The 15,590-nt window shown below is 40.5% G+C and overlaps 2 protein-coding genes across 2 annotated transcripts in view; both read left to right on the forward strand.

Moving 5' to 3' along the window:
• The first annotated feature begins 3,682 nt into the window (after window positions 1-3,682).
• On the forward strand, window positions 3,683-5,528 carry LOC140140372 (uncharacterized). Its single transcript, XM_072162132.1, has 2 exons — window positions 3,683-4,036; window positions 5,415-5,528. The coding sequence occupies exons 1-2, from the start codon at window positions 3,683-3,685 to the stop codon at window positions 5,526-5,528; spliced, it is 468 nt and encodes a 155-aa protein (XP_072018233.1).
• Window positions 5,529-11,401: 5,873 nt separating this feature from the next.
• Window positions 11,402-15,590, forward strand: part of LOC140140373 (probable ATP-dependent RNA helicase DDX60) — a 65,056-nt gene continuing 60,867 nt past the window's right edge. Inside the window, exon 1 of the mRNA XM_072162134.1 lies at window positions 11,402-11,537. The gene's annotated coding sequence lies outside the window, so the exon portion shown is untranslated. The remainder of the gene's footprint in view (window positions 11,538-15,590) is intronic.

The following is a 15,590-nucleotide window of genomic DNA, read 5'->3' on the forward strand; positions in this document are numbered from 1 at the left end:
CCGTTCATGCCAAGTTAGTGCGCAGTAAGCTTTGAAAAGTTCGGTTGTTCGAATTCTGGCTTTAAACTGTCATCAAAGTCAGTGAGCGCATCGTTGGTCATGTCTAAAAGGCAATAGGACCAATGATAGTGCCCTGATGCTCACCACCGTGTAATTATACCCGCGCTCAGATCAGAGTAAGTATTTTTTATACTTCTCTCTTTGTTTGCTCCAGAAAGGAAGTCCACCACCCACTGCACAAGAGAAGGAGAAACACCAAGCTTGAGAAGCTTTGTGACTGTGATCTTATGGTCAATTAAATCGAAAGCCTTCGAAAAATCTGTTGGCACAAGTGTGCCAACAGGTTTTTATTTCTCGGCCCCTGACATCAAGTGGTGATAGACATCAATAAGGCAGTGGGTGGTGGCCAATCCCATCTGGTTACCAAATTGTCTTTGATCAACATGGGGATGGATGGCATCCACAATTCATTTGCAAACTCTTCCTTCAGCGACTTTCGCAAGGCATGAAGTCAGAGAAATTGGACGCAGCTTGTCGATTGAAGGTGGAGTTTGCTTAGGGATTGGGATGACATTGGCTTCCTCCCCCTGAGTAGGAGCAATACTTTGCTTAAGGGTGTATTGATTATATTTGCTACCGGCTCGCACAACTCATATGCATACTCTTTAAGAAGCCGTGGTAGGATATCATCAGGACCCCCTGCTTTGGAGGCGGACAACTTACTAAGATCATTGTAGATCTCCCATGGTTGAACCATAGGCGGTGGCACAGAACTAGGTAGATATGCAGGGAGATCATTAAACTTCAATTATGGCTGCTGTGAATTAGAAAAACTTAATTAAAAAAAACTTAACTAAACAAATTTACATCTACAGGCAATTTATGGCGCCATTCACCAAGACACAGAGACCAGTTCAAGAAAACAAATGAGTCTTTAGCAAAGACTTGAACACGGATGTGGTTGCAGCACATATCCAATGCAATGTGAAATCTGTTTTCACCAGTGATTCTGTTGCTGCGTCTTGGAATAGCGAGCCGGTTTCGGTCAGAAGACGATCGCAAGGTACGAGGAGGAACATAAATGGTAAAGTAGTTAACGGTAAAGTAGTCCTACTGGCTATAATATAGCTCTACGGCCTGTATTTTCGCTAGTTTAGTCAGTTACGTTGACAATAAAGAAATGTTTATCAAACCTGGTCATTTCTTATGTACTTCTGAACTGTATAATATCCCTTATCGAAATTCATTATCAATAAAAAATTTTAAATAGCTTACAATTATGGGCTGTGTACATCCCCACCTCAACAATGTTTACCTCTCGAACCTCAAAAAGAGCTCAAATGATTGTATAACTTTGCTTTATGACGTGCAAAGACAATAATAAAAATACAGGGTGTCTCAATAAAAATAGGTCCTATGGAAAGTGGTGCATAACTGAAAATATTGGCAGTAATTTTTTTTTTAAGATTGAAAAACCATAAAGTGTCTGCTTAACAATGATGCAAAAATGATCCAAATCCGTTCACGCGTCGCTGAGATAATTAAATTTGTACAGGGGACACAAAGTGGAAAACTTTGCGGATATCATATTCAAGGTTTATTAGAAAAGAAAAAAATGCACATCGCAGTCAGAATTAAAGGGAGACTCCGGCAATCACAACATTATGCCTTATATGTAAGAAAAATAATTATCAAGCATGTATCCCGTGGTTTTATTTAAAACAAACTCATAGTGACCATAAAAACATCCGTCTCTCAACACGCGATATTCAAAATTCCCGGGCGCCGAAATTATCGAGTGCAATGACGTCCCAGTAATACAATGAAGGCTGACGACAATTGAGCGCAAACAACCATTACGTCATTGCACTTAGATTATTTCGACGGGGGAATTTTGAATATCACGTGTTGAGAGCCGACTGTTTTTATTCGTTTTCATGGTCAATATGAGTTTGTTTTAAGTAAAACCACGTGATTCGTGCTTGATAATTATTTTTCTAACATATTATAACTATAAGGCATAATGTTGTGATTGCCGGAGACCCTCTTTAATACATTGCACAATTTAAAAAACAATTTAATGATACATGTATGATATTTAGTTCAACTAGGCAAATATTGTTTGAGCAGAAATATATACTATTCACTCAGCCTCTCACACACCCCGTTTTAACCCGAGCAGTACATTCTGTGTCCTGACGAGTACATTTTGTGTAGTTTTTGACCTTCCCCCAAAACACGGCTGGACGGATATGTTGAATATAGGTTTTTGTAATCGACATAACTTAATTAAAACCCTTATGTACACATTCTTATGATATTTACCATAAGCATGATATGTGAACATCTTACCTATCAGCCCCACTACATGATGACATCGTGGGAAAGATGTCAGCTGTAGTAAAGGCTTGTAATAGCTAGAGATAATCTTAATATAATATGTTATAAATAGGACTATTCTTAATCAGACATTGCCAGTTTTCTTGAAGCTGTTCATCAAAAGGAATCATTCTAAATATTGGTAAGTTTTTGTTTGTTTTGTTTTTCATTACTTCTCTTTGTAACACTCATGCATAAAGTGAACAGGTTATTGTCATCAAACATTAAACAGCAGGACCTATACCATGTCTTCATTGACTTTAAGAAAGCGTTCGATAGGGTGTGGCCAGGGCCGGATTTACCATAGGGCCAGATGGGCCTGGGCCCAAGGCCTCCAAATTTTGGGGGCCCCCAAAATTGCCCTGTCACGCCTGTGCAGTGTGCATCTTCCATTTTAGCTGAAAAACACTGTGTTTTGGGCCAAAATAGCCTACAAAAATCGCAAAATTCAGCTTCAATTTGGGTTAAAATAGCCTTATATTAATTTTTTTTCGTACGCTTTGCGCACAAATGTCTTAGTAAAATCTAAAAACTTGGCCACATGCTTTCCTCATGGTGTGTTTGGAGCCTCTAAATTTTGGCCTGGCCCAGGGCCCCCAAAAAGGTAAATCCGGCCCTGGGTGTGGCTGCCCTTTGGGCCACTATGAGGACGTATAGCATCAACCCAATACTAGTGCGTACCATTGAACAGCTGTACAGTAATGCCATGAGTACAGTGCTGGCAAATGGAAACATAGGAGATTGGTTTCCAACATCAGTCGGGGTGAGACAAGGTTGCCTGCTATCACCAACGCTTTTTAACTTGTTCCTGGAAAGAATTATGGCTGATGCACTAGAGAACCATGAGGGAACTGTTAGTATCGGAGGCAGAGCAGTATCTAATCTTCGCTTCGCTGATGATATAGATGGCTTAGCTGGTAGTGAGAAAGAACTCAAGTCCCTGATTAATAACCTCCATCAAACATCACATAGGTATGGAATGGAAATAAGTGCAGAAAAGACCAAGCTGATGACCAATAATCCATCAGGAATGAACGTAGAACTAGCTCTAGTTCCTCGGCTGGGATCGAGGCGCGCAGCGCCGAGAAGCGAGGCGCGCAGGTTCCCTCATGGTTCTCTAGTGCATCAGCCATAATTCTTCCAGGAACAAGTTAAAAAGCGTTGGTGATAGCAGGCAACCTTGTCTCACCCCGACTGATGTTGGAAACCAATCTCCTATGTTTCCATTTGCCAGGACTGGTGGATTTTGTAATGTCAGAGAGGGGTTGTCATGGTCCCATACAGGCACTGAACAAGTGCTAGAATGAACGAAGCAGTGGCAATAAGTGAGAAAAGGCTAGGCAGAGTAACCAGCTTCAAATATCTTGGTACGATTATATCAGATGGAGGATCAAAACCTGAAATGCTTTCCAGGATTACACAAACAGCCAGTGCCATGGCAAAATTAAAGCCATTATGGAATGACAAGAACATCTTACTGGGATCAAAAATCAAACTAATGCGCACTCTCGCCATATCCATATCTCGCCTCTTCCTGTATGCCTGTGAAACGTGGACACTGACAGCTGACTTGGAAAGGAGAATACAAGCACTTGAGTTGAGGTGTTTCCGTAAGATCCTTAACATCTCATATAAAGACCATGTGACCAACGAGGAGGTGCGTCCTGTAGTGTGTATAAACCAAAAAAGGCTCTGTGGTAGGGCTACTAACAAAGGTGCCCAAAATCTTATTTTTACAATCCCCCGGATGAGCATAATCGCCTTTAAGTACTTTTTTTGCTATATTATTTTGGGGTTGGATTTCATATAATGGCATACGGCAGCCTGTGAGACTGAAGTCTATATTTACCAGTAGGCCTATTTCGTGAACAAGCAAGGTGTAACTATAATAGTATCCGATAACCAACCTGTAAAACCTGAAAAAGTAATATTGGTTTCCGAAGTGATGCATCAAATTTGCGGGTGTTATGCAGTCAGGTATTTCCCCACCCATCCATAGAAATGTGCGGCACTTGCCGGGCACTTGTGGGTATTGTATTAGCTGGGATTACACAGGGATAAGCGCCCAGGGATGGGGGTTGCATCGTATTGTAATCTCAGTCCCAATAATCCAACCTACCCAAGGGGATTGGACATGTTGGATGGTCGAAACACAGTAGGCTAGAAGCACCGGAATAGTGAGGCATGTAATATATAAAATGGTCCCCAGGAGTCGGGGATGTATTGAAATGTAATTGGTTCACTGAACATTACAGTCCCCACTCCCGGGTCCCCGCCATTTACCCACATCCCCGAGGGGGATGGGAAAGTCCTTGAAAGCTCTTGAATACATGAAGTGCATTACACACCCGGACACACCGATAAGTACTTGTATCATACACTCGTGTAAGCGCCAGGTTTAGTCCAATCATATCGCTGCCAATACTATCAACAGATGGCGCTATTTATTTTATGTTTTCGGGATTTCCCAGATAGCAGCTGATAGGGGGATGGAATTTGTTTCCCTGTTTTAAAGATCACGTTTTCAAAATCATTAAAATAAAATTTTAATGATCAGTGGCGTAGATTTCTTTTAGACATTGGGGGATGAGGTTGGAACAAAATTCTTGAAATAGTGAATCCGGCACCTTTATGCAACAGAACAAGTTTATGGTATAAACATTTTGGCATTTTCAAGCTAAACTGATGAAATATTGTGCAAAAGTGGAATAAATTCGCGGGTAGCGTAAAACATTTGGGCTTTGGGTTAATTTGGTCAGAAACCCACATACAGGCGCCAACATTGGGGGGGTGTGATTGTATGAACCAACCCCTGGCAAATTATTGGGGGTCATTTATCCCCCATCCCACCCCCGTATCTACGCCTATGTTGATGATTCTAATATCCCATATAGGCCTACTACGTAAATCCGGCCCGACCATCCGGATGAGGCTACACTTCGTTCATATCGGAAACTGACTCTAAAAATTCGATATTATTATTTTTTTATATTTATAGAATAACTTTCCATATCCACTTATTTTCAACATTTTAGAATTCAGGAAGTGAACGTCTAGAAGAGTGTACACTTACAATTGTGGAACAAAATGGAACTGCTCTTGAAGATATGCTTGTTGACCTTCATGGTACCATTGGTGCTGTGTGGTAACTGTCCTGACTACTGGACATCATATGATGAACACTGTTACAGGTATTACATGTTTGTTGGCTACTATATATCACGGCACGTTTAGGGCCGATTCATACTCCATGTATTCGATGATCGCATAATATTCGATGCAACGGGTTAAATTTAAATGTTTCAATTTATTTATTTTTATCTTCTAACGAGTGTATGTTGTATATTACGTCGAATAGGCTATCTGGTGCCGGTGGAAATATGTTATCGATTTTACGTCAACAAACAGATTCGAACACGATTCGAACACGATTCTACCATTTCAACTCAACCATATATGATGGACGGCGATCCCAATTACCAATAGAGAGATTGCGATTTCCAAACGTAGCATCGAACTTACGTGGAATCTATTCAAAATCTTGTCGCAGGAGAGTGATTTTGAATAGAGTCTACGTACGTTCGATGCGTACGTTTGGAAATCGCAATTCGCTCTAAATTCTTTGCTCGGGCGCACGACAGCACGACTCAGACCAGCTCCCGACCTAAGATATTGGTAATTGGGATCAACGTCCATCATAGGGCTGGATAGCTCAGATGGTAGAACACTGGTCTCGTAAACCAGAGATCGCCGTTTCGAATCCCGCTTTCAACCAAATTTTCTTTGCTCCTCTTCTTCAACAATCATTCGTTAGAAATTATAAATGAAATATAAAGTATAAACCAGGCCTTACACTTGCATTAATGGTACAAATGCTGGAACTTCAGCGCTTCAGCAAAGAAGTTGACCTTTTTTAATATTCTTTATTTTTTTAAACAATCAGCCGAAGCTAGGCAAAGCCCAATATTGACTAAGAGACCACTAAATTAAATGAATATCTAAACACCGTAAAAAGACAAGACAAATGCGTAAGCAGATGAGAACAAAAGATGGTGGTTGTGGCTTTTGAATGAAGTAATACTGTAATACCCGACAGTTGACTCAGAAAGAGAATTATTTGTTTAGAACAGTAGAAACCGGACGGAACCGCGCGGAACCGGAGGCCAACCGCCGGTCGAATTTTTATTTCTTCCCTTATTGTATTCTAATGGTTCTTTTTTTTAATTTCAGATTGTATAATGATAAAGTTCCATGGACAACTGCAAAAAAAGGTTGCGAGAATAATGGTGCGTATTTGGTCAGCATAAACACTGCTCCTGAAAACGACTTCATTTCAGACCTATCAGCGTGTATGAGTGAAAGTAATAAAGGCTCTGATACATGGATTGGACTAGGCCCTGACTATCATGACCAGAGTCCAATCCTTTGGATGGATGGCAGCCCTATTACCTACACACGATGGAATAAAGGGGAACCAGGCAATTCTTTTGGTAGTGAAGGATGCATTGAAATAAATTTTGGGAAAAGAGGCGAATGGAATGATTGTTCATGTAATGATAAACAACAGTACATTTGTGAACAAAATCAGTATTAGACTTTAGTGACTGAGTAGGGCCTACAACTTCACACTAAAAACTACGGGGTTATATTTTCCGTGGTCATTTTGAATTGACCACGTTTGGGGTTGTTTTGACCCTTCAAGGGGGTTGTACTGTTTTAATTTGACCACATTCACGAGGTCATTTTAGCCACGACGAACGTGGTCAAAAACTTAGTGGTCATTTTGCCGATACCGTCGCGCATTGATATCAGTTTCAATCTTCCGCTTTGAAAATCTCAATTCATAAATGAGTTTAAACATGAGCTGCAATTAATGTTTGTTGATTAATAAATAAAACTAATTTTTTGACCGAAGTTACCCAATTTGTCAACTTTATAATGACTTGCATTTCGGAACTATTTGCACACACGGTGTGCATCGGCTCACGTGGCACACCGACACCGCCTGGCTAATAATTATTTGGTGCAGAAGGGACACTAAAATGAATACACGGGATCGATACACGTGAATTGCTATGCACGATTTTGATATCAGACGAAAATCTTCTGATACCGGGTTAGAAAATGATGAATATCTCCCGTCATGATTTTTTTTTTTCTCAAGAAACCAGATTTGGTCTCATAAACTTGGAAATACGTGTTGAACAGATATGATAGTCGCTAGAATGCGCTTTGAAAATTGGCCGTGCGCTTTGAACTCAAAATTTGACCATTTTATATTGCGTTGGTCCTGTTATGGACTACAGCGTGCAGCGTGTAGTACAGCTGCACTCACTGTAGGCAGTATAAAAGTCGATGACCATTGACCTCAATGGGGTATACAAGCTTAATCACGCACAACCAAGATCGATTACCCGGCTATTGTGAGTAGCCTTAGTTATGTCACTCGACTAATTATTAGTTTAAAAGAGCTTTAAAGGTTTGAACCAAATGGCTAATCGTGGCTGTGGATTTAACCTACCATGGCGATTCCTGCCATGAAGATATAGGGTCGAAGACACTGTGCGTGGTCACATCAGCGCCATATTTGTTCTGATTGTGCAGCTCAGCGGATTGTCGTGTGTGCTTGTCTGCATGATGGAATATGAAAAGTTAGTTGAAAAGTGAGACTGCAAGGATGCATAGACCCTTGTCCATGCACGCAGATTCATTCCAACTTCATGCTGTCGTGGCTGGTGTCTTGGCTGCAGTTGTTATAAGCTTATATCATGTAAGCTTATAATACGTGAACTGTCATAGGCGATGACTGACTGTGTGTGAGTGTGATACACAGATGCATTTTGCAGTTTGCTGTTTATGTAATGCTTTCTCTGTGTAGAAACACACTTATGTCCTGGTGGGACCAGCATGACCATAGGCCTACTAAAAAAATCCAAACAACCCCTAAATGTGGTTATTGAGTTACCCTATAAAACAACCCTTTCAAATGGGTCATTTCATTTGACCCCGAAATGAGGTCATTAGGCCGTATAAAATTAATGTTTTGGTTCTCGTCCAGAGGATTTTCATGAATTGATGAGGGAGGGAGGTGTTTTTTTTTTTTTTTTTTTTTCAATGTAAAATTAGCATTGTCAGTAGTTTTCGGTCTTCTCCAACCGTGCTCGAGGAAACGATGAGGCCCTTTTTTTTTTTTTCAAATGTGAGATTCTGCGGGATAAACCCCCTAGAGTACCACAAAAAGACTTTGAAGTGATGCTTGTTCTCTAATAAACTTATTTATATGTATGAAGATTTCATAAATAATTCCAAAGTCTAAAAAATTGAAAAATCTAAAAAAAAAAAAAAAAATCTGACAAATCCCAGAAATTGAGGAGGGAGGGACGAGAACCAAGATATTAATTTTACACGGCCTTAAGTAACCCAATAAGGCAACCCTTTTGAAGGGGTCATTTCATTTGACCCCGAAATGTGGTAATATTTTGACCCCAATGGGGTTACTATTTGACCCAAATACGTAGTCATTGCAATGACCCCGACCAATGGGGTCAAAATGACCCCGTTAGTGGTATGGTGTTTAGTTGATAACTATGCTGGGGTCAAAAATGACCCCGTTTGGGTCGTTTTTTGACCCCGTAGTTTTAAGTGTGTTGACAATATGCATGGGCATTTTGCATGCTTTGCTGTGCCTCTTCACTCTTGTTTTTCCTAAGCTGGTGTGAACCTCTGATCGGGCGATGTGGTTTTCTTTTAGATAAGTTCTTGATCTGTATCACTCTTCATTGGCTATTGTTCACTCAAGTCACATTTTACAAAGAATTAAAAAAAACTTATAGGCCTATTACACACACTACACAAAAGTATTACACAGTAGCGTAGCCAGCGGGGGCACTCTGACAAAAATGAAAGAAAAAGTGCTCCTCTGTCAAAATATGAAAGAGAAAATCTGGAGGGCAAAGGGAAAGAAAAGGGGCAGGGAGCGCGTTTTCCACTAAAATTCACCCCGATAATGGGCAAAAATAGTGTAAAATACAAAAAGTTTTCGCTCTGCTCGCGCACATTGTCACAATGTTACCCTTTTTCATACCGATCATGGGCAACAATAGTGTAAAAAATGAAATTTTTACGCGCTACGCGCGCACATCGTTTCAATAAAGCCTGCACGTTTTTTCGTCTGTGCCCCCGAAATTTCATTTTGCCCCCCCCCCCCCGACCAAAACTGGCTATGCCCCTGGTATAACAACATTGTAATTTTCAATTTCACATGACGTACTGGAAGGTTAATGTTCTTTGTACGGAATAAGTACGATCAGGCTATTAAATGGCATGAAAGGTGTCACTTGTGGTGACATCACGAGCCTTTTACAGTGGCAACAAATGGAAATCCCTTTGAATGCAGATACAAAGAAACTTTAATTCACAAAATGTCCAGATGCGTTTAGAATGGTTGCCAAATGTAGGGGAAGGTGGGGCATAACGGACCCCCGGGGCAAAACGGATCCATGGGGAAAATAGGCCTTGGCAATACTGTCGTCTATGCAAATTATATTGAGGAACACAAGTATGGCCACGCAGATTTACAACAAAAATTTGATCTGAAACAATCTACTGACATCCGAGCAAGATCGAGTCAAAAAATTACAACCTGTCTGACGTAAGATATGTAGATGTTTAATGTGCTGAAATTTTACTTCATTAATACCGGATTCCCAAATAATTGTGTATATGTAAATACTTTGAGCTGTATGTACTGCATGGGCTATATGCTACAATGTATTATGCATGCAACCTATTCCTAAAAAATCGGGTATGGGGCAAAACGGAACCCCTGGTGTGGGGCATAACGGAACAGGGTTCCGTTTTGCCCCGGGCATTTTGCCCCACAGATGGGTTCCGTTTTGCCCCAATTGTACATAATACGTTTTCACTCAAGGAAATGTAGGCGTTATCTAGGGGCCTACTCGAGCATGGTAAACACTTCGCTGAAACATAGGCATATTAAACTAGGCCTACAGATAGAATTAATGATTAAAAGTTAACTTACTCCACAGAGATGGGTAGGCCTACTTAATATTTCTTTATAATCAAATATTGGTCATACATATTATAGGCCTACTATGTCTATAAGAAGTTAACCGCTTACTCCACAGAGATGGTAGGCCCACTTAATATTAACTGAATATAGGCCTACACATAACTAGGCATAGGGCATACCGATGGACCTTCTGATATAAGTTTACACCCAGGGTGCCGTTTTACCCCATAGGGGGGTTCCGTTTTGCCCCGATAGTGGGGCAAAACGGATTTATTTTTTTTGAAAATATTTCTTCATTTTTATAAAAAACTGTAAGATTCAAGTTATATTGGTTAATGGTATATTAAAGGTAAATACAATCTTCAACTGAACATATAATTTTTACAGTCATATTACTTATGGTGACGTCACAGAGCATCCTTGAAGTTAAGTGTTCCGTTATGCCCCACCTTCCCCTAATGGTTTCTGCAAGGTAGGCCTAGGACCCGGGCCTAGGGCCTATCAGGAAAATGGTTACGGAAGAAATTTGAACGGAAGATGGCCGACGTGACGTCTTGCAAGGATTGGGGGTCTCGTGAATTTCAATTGCAATAATATTTCACGTGGTAACTAGACCTTGAAGGACATTTGTCTTCTAAGGCTGGTAACTTCGTCCACCCGTCACATCCATGAATCATTCTCCCTTTTCCATTTTTCTGATATCTTGCAAAATCAATAAACCACTTTGATTAAACCATTTGGAGACAATTGTAAAGGCATCTGACCATTTTGTGGACTTAAATAAATAAATAAATTTATTGATCATATAGATCCTATGATCCTATTTATCTAAAGTTTCTTAATCTCTCTTCACACGGAGTTCCGTCTTTCCGCCATTTTAAGCACTGATACAGTCGCGCTCTGTCATGGGGGATTTCCCTTCCTCATACTGTTAGTCTCCACAGCAGCCAGTTTGGTTCCGCTCGCCTCCACTCAACGAGCAATACGTGGTGTCGAGTTCTTTGTTTGTGAAGAAGGAGCGGAACCAAACTAGCTGCTGTGGAGACTACTCATACTCACGATTGTAGAATTTATCAACCAGTTATCTACGGTCTCTGATTGTGATATTTGATGATCGATATACCAGGTGAACTAAGTATGTATTATTAACCAGAACCAAGCCTGGTGCGGTACATGAGCTTTATGTACGGCGCAACTAGCTGCGGCGAGCAGCTAAGGCACTCATGTACATTTATTCATATCTGTGCCACAGATTGTTGTTAGCTCGGTTAGCTCAAGGACAAGATTTCAGTATGAGGCCTACGGTATCCGGTACTATCTGAAATACAGCCAGGATTACATTTAAATATTTTCTTTGCTGTAGTTCAAGTGCAAGCTGGATATATCAATAGTAGGCCTATAGCCCGGTATAATAGTCGCTGAGTGAAGTCGAAAGCAGGAGTCGAAAGGTCTCGCCAAAGGTACGGTTCATTTACTTCATTCGGTATCTTTATTTAACATCATGAACATTATGACATTATCGGATATCGGGCCAGTAAATGTCAGTAGGGGAAGGTGGGGCATAACGGACCCCCGGGGCAAAACGGAACCACCTGGAAAAATAGGCCTTGGCAATACTGCCGTCTATGCAAATTATATTGAGCAACACAAGTATGGCTACGAGGATTTACAACAAAAATTTTATCTGAAACAATCCACTAACATTCGAGCAAGATCGAGTCAAAAAATTACTACCCGTCTGGTGTAAGATATGTAGATGTTTAATGTGCTGAAATTTTACTTCATTAATATCGGATTCCCAAATAATTGTGTATATTGTAAACACGAAGGTACTAGCCATGAGCTGTATTAAAGGCTTAATGTACGATTTCCTTCAAATTTTAAATTTGTCATTATATACTCAAAATGCTGAAATAATACTAGTAATAATGATCGGGAATGGTTTCTGTCCATTTTGAGCTGAAATAACGAGGTAACGTGAAAGAAACACTGCTTACTATTTTGGCTGTTTAACACGCAGTTCTATGGGCGGACATAAAGTCATAATTCTTGAATTATGACTTTATGTCGAACTTTGCTCTGTTTACCTACAAACACAACAAATTTGGCTGATTCCATTTAGGTGCAAGTTGTGACATGTGTAAACATTACAAATATGGCAAAAAATCAGGTTTGAAAAAAATTAACCAAATTCATATTATAAGATCGTACATTATGACTTTAAGTACATGGCCTATATGTTACGATGTATTATGCATGCAACCAATTTCTAAAAAATCGGGTATGGGGCAAAACGGAACCCTAGGTGCGGGGCATAACGGAACAGGGTTCCGTTTTGCCCCGGGCGTTTTGTCCCACAGATGGGTTCCGTTTTGCCCCAATAGGACATAACTTGTCTTCACTCAAAGAAATGTAGGCGTTATCTAGGGCCTACTCGAACATGGTAAACACTTCGCTGAAACATCTACATATAACTAGACCTACAGATAGAATTAATGATTAAAAGTTAACCACTTACTCCACAGAGATGGTAGGCCTACTGAATATTTCTTTCTAATCAAATATTGGTCATACATATTATAGGCCTACTGGCCTATAAGAACTTGACCACTCACTCCACAGAGATGGTAGGCCCACTTAATATTGTAACTGAATATAGGCCTACATATAACTAGGACTAGGGCCTACCGATGGAATAACTAATATAAGTTTGCACCCAGGGTGCGTTTTGCCCCATAGGGGGGTTCCGTTTGCCCGATAGTGGGGCAAAAGCGGATTTTGTTGAAAATATTTCTTCATTTTTATAAAAAATTGTAAGATTCAAGTTATATTGGTTAATGGTATATTAAAGGTAAATACAAACTTCAACTGAATATATAATTTTTACAGTCATATTACTTATGGTGACGTCACAGAGCATCCTCAAAGTTAAGTGTTCCGTTATGCCCCACCTTCCCCTAGGCCTATGTTGAAGGATAGGACCGAAGACATGCAGGCAGGTCTACGGTTCATTCAGTCCCGGGGGGGGGGGCACTTCAATTTGAAATGGATATAGGTGTAGGGCTGGCGCTTTCGCACTAAGGGGCATTCGGTGAGAGCAACAGGTAAAAAATATGGGGTCATTGGGTGAGAGCATGATTTTTGGCATTCGGTGAGAGCAAAATGTAAAAAATATGGGGTCATTGGGTGAGAACATGACCTTTTTTAAAATGGAATCTTTGGGTGAGAACCAAAACAGCGCCACAAAAACCTCGAAAATCGAATTTCTAGTTCTAAATGGCTTCAAATTTCTTTATTTTTCAGTGATAAATGAAAGTTGCTGTTCAAATTGAACTTATAAGGGTCTTTGGGTGACAGATCAAATGGAAAAATAGGGGTCTTCGGGTGACAGAGCGCGGAGCGAAAGCATGTGTTAAGTAAAAAATATGGGGTCTTTGGGTGACAGCGATGCTGAAAAGGGGTCTTAACAGCCCTACATACGCGTCACCTCCAAAGTTGGAGTGCCCCCGGGCATTCAGTATGATTATTTTCATTTTGTTCTTTGTCCCCAGTCGCGGTCAGGGCTGTCAACTTTTTGGAATTGCTTTACAGCAATTTGCATGAGATTTACTACCTAGGAGTGAGATTATCTTGGCGTGAGAAAGTGACCCAATGCGTGAGACTCACGGCCAATGCGTGAGAGTTGACAGCCCCAGTCGTCGCGGTCTTTGTCAATGACATGTTTCATTTGTCATGTTACTCAGTCATGATGTTTGTGTTGTGTGAGATTTAAAATCACAAAATTGGGCACGGATACAAACACACATGAAATCAAATATAGGTCTAGGCCCTAAGGGGTGGTGCAATAATTATGTGTACCCCTGGGGTAAAATCTCAAAATGGTCTGCCAAAAAACGCTTGCCCCCCCCTTTAACAACGAAAAAAAATCTTTGCCCCCCCCTTTCGACGTGCCAAAAAACCTTTGCCCCCCCTTTTGACGTGCCAAAAAATCTTTGCCCCCCCCCTTACACATGCAAGATTTTGGGGAACCCAATTTAAATCCTTAAATTGTCTTAACATATTAATGCGAACGCAGCGAGCAGGAAATTTTGCATATTTGAATGTGTTCCTAATGTTTTCCTCGCCTATTTAGGGCATAATATAGAAGCGGTACCCAAAATATCTGTGCCAAAATTGCTTGCCCCCCTTTCAACCTGCCAAAAAGTGCTTGTCTGCCCCCCACCCCCTTTTGACCTGCCAAAAAAAAAAATGCTTGCCCCCCTATAATTCACCACCCTGGGGTACACATAATTATTGCACCACCCCTAAGGGGTTGCTTGGAATGGCAGGTGAGTCAGGGGTCAAAAACAAAATTGTGACCTCAGCACATGTGTATGTATGATGTGCCATACAAAAATTAACAAAATAATACCTTAAAGGAGGATTTTGTGATCCTAGCATCCTCTTTTTATGACATTTTTCAGTACATATCCACGAAAAAAGCATATTCCCAAAATTTCAGTTGATTCCGATTTTGCATTAGCGAGTTATGCATGATTATGTGTATTACACTGCTCCATTGACAATGCGTTGTAATTTCGTTCTGGTGCACGTTCCGTTTTGCCCCACTATCGGGGCAAAATGGAACCCCCCTATGGGGCAAAACGGCACCCTGGGTGTAAACTAATATCAGTAGTTCCATCGGTAGGCCCTAGGCCTAGTTATATGTACGCCTATATTCAGTTACAATATTAAGTGGGCCTACCATCTCTGTGGAGTGAGTCGTTAACTTCTTATAGGCCTAGTAGGCCTATAATAATTATGTATGACCAATATTTGATTAGAAAGAAATATTAAGTAGGCCTACCCATCACTGTGAAGTAGGACTAAGTCTTTTAATCATTAATTCTATCTGTAGGCCTAGTCTAGTTATATGCCTATGTTTCAGCGAAGTGTTTACCATGCTCGAGTAGGCCCCTAGATAAAGTCTACATTTCCTTAGTGAAGATGTGTTAAAATGTGTATACAATCTGTAAGAATTTTTACACACACCTTTTTTACACTTTAATACGATAATAAATTTAACGCGCTCCACACACTTTCTTCGTTGTAATATTTTGGCGTGCTCCGCGCCTTAGTTCCAGCAATTAAAAATTTGTCTTGAGTCTATGTAGGTGGAAGGGGGTCATAAAAATTTTCG

Source organism: Amphiura filiformis, chromosome 19 (genome assembly GCF_039555335.1).
Source record: "Amphiura filiformis chromosome 19, Afil_fr2py, whole genome shotgun sequence".
NCBI lineage: Eukaryota > Metazoa > Echinodermata > Ophiuroidea > Amphilepidida > Amphiuridae > Amphiura > Amphiura filiformis.

What these genes read in the sequence shown, in the direction of transcription:
- LOC140140372 (XM_072162132.1), top strand. Translation starts at nt 3,683, where the DNA reads ATGAACGAAGCAGTGGCAATAAGTGAGAAAAGGCTAGGCAGAGTAACC. An exon ending in ACCATGTGACCAACGAGGAG is followed by an intron (nt 4,037 to 5,414) that starts GTGCGTCCTGTA and finishes TCAACATTTTAG; the next exon opens with AATTCAGGAAGTGAACGTCT.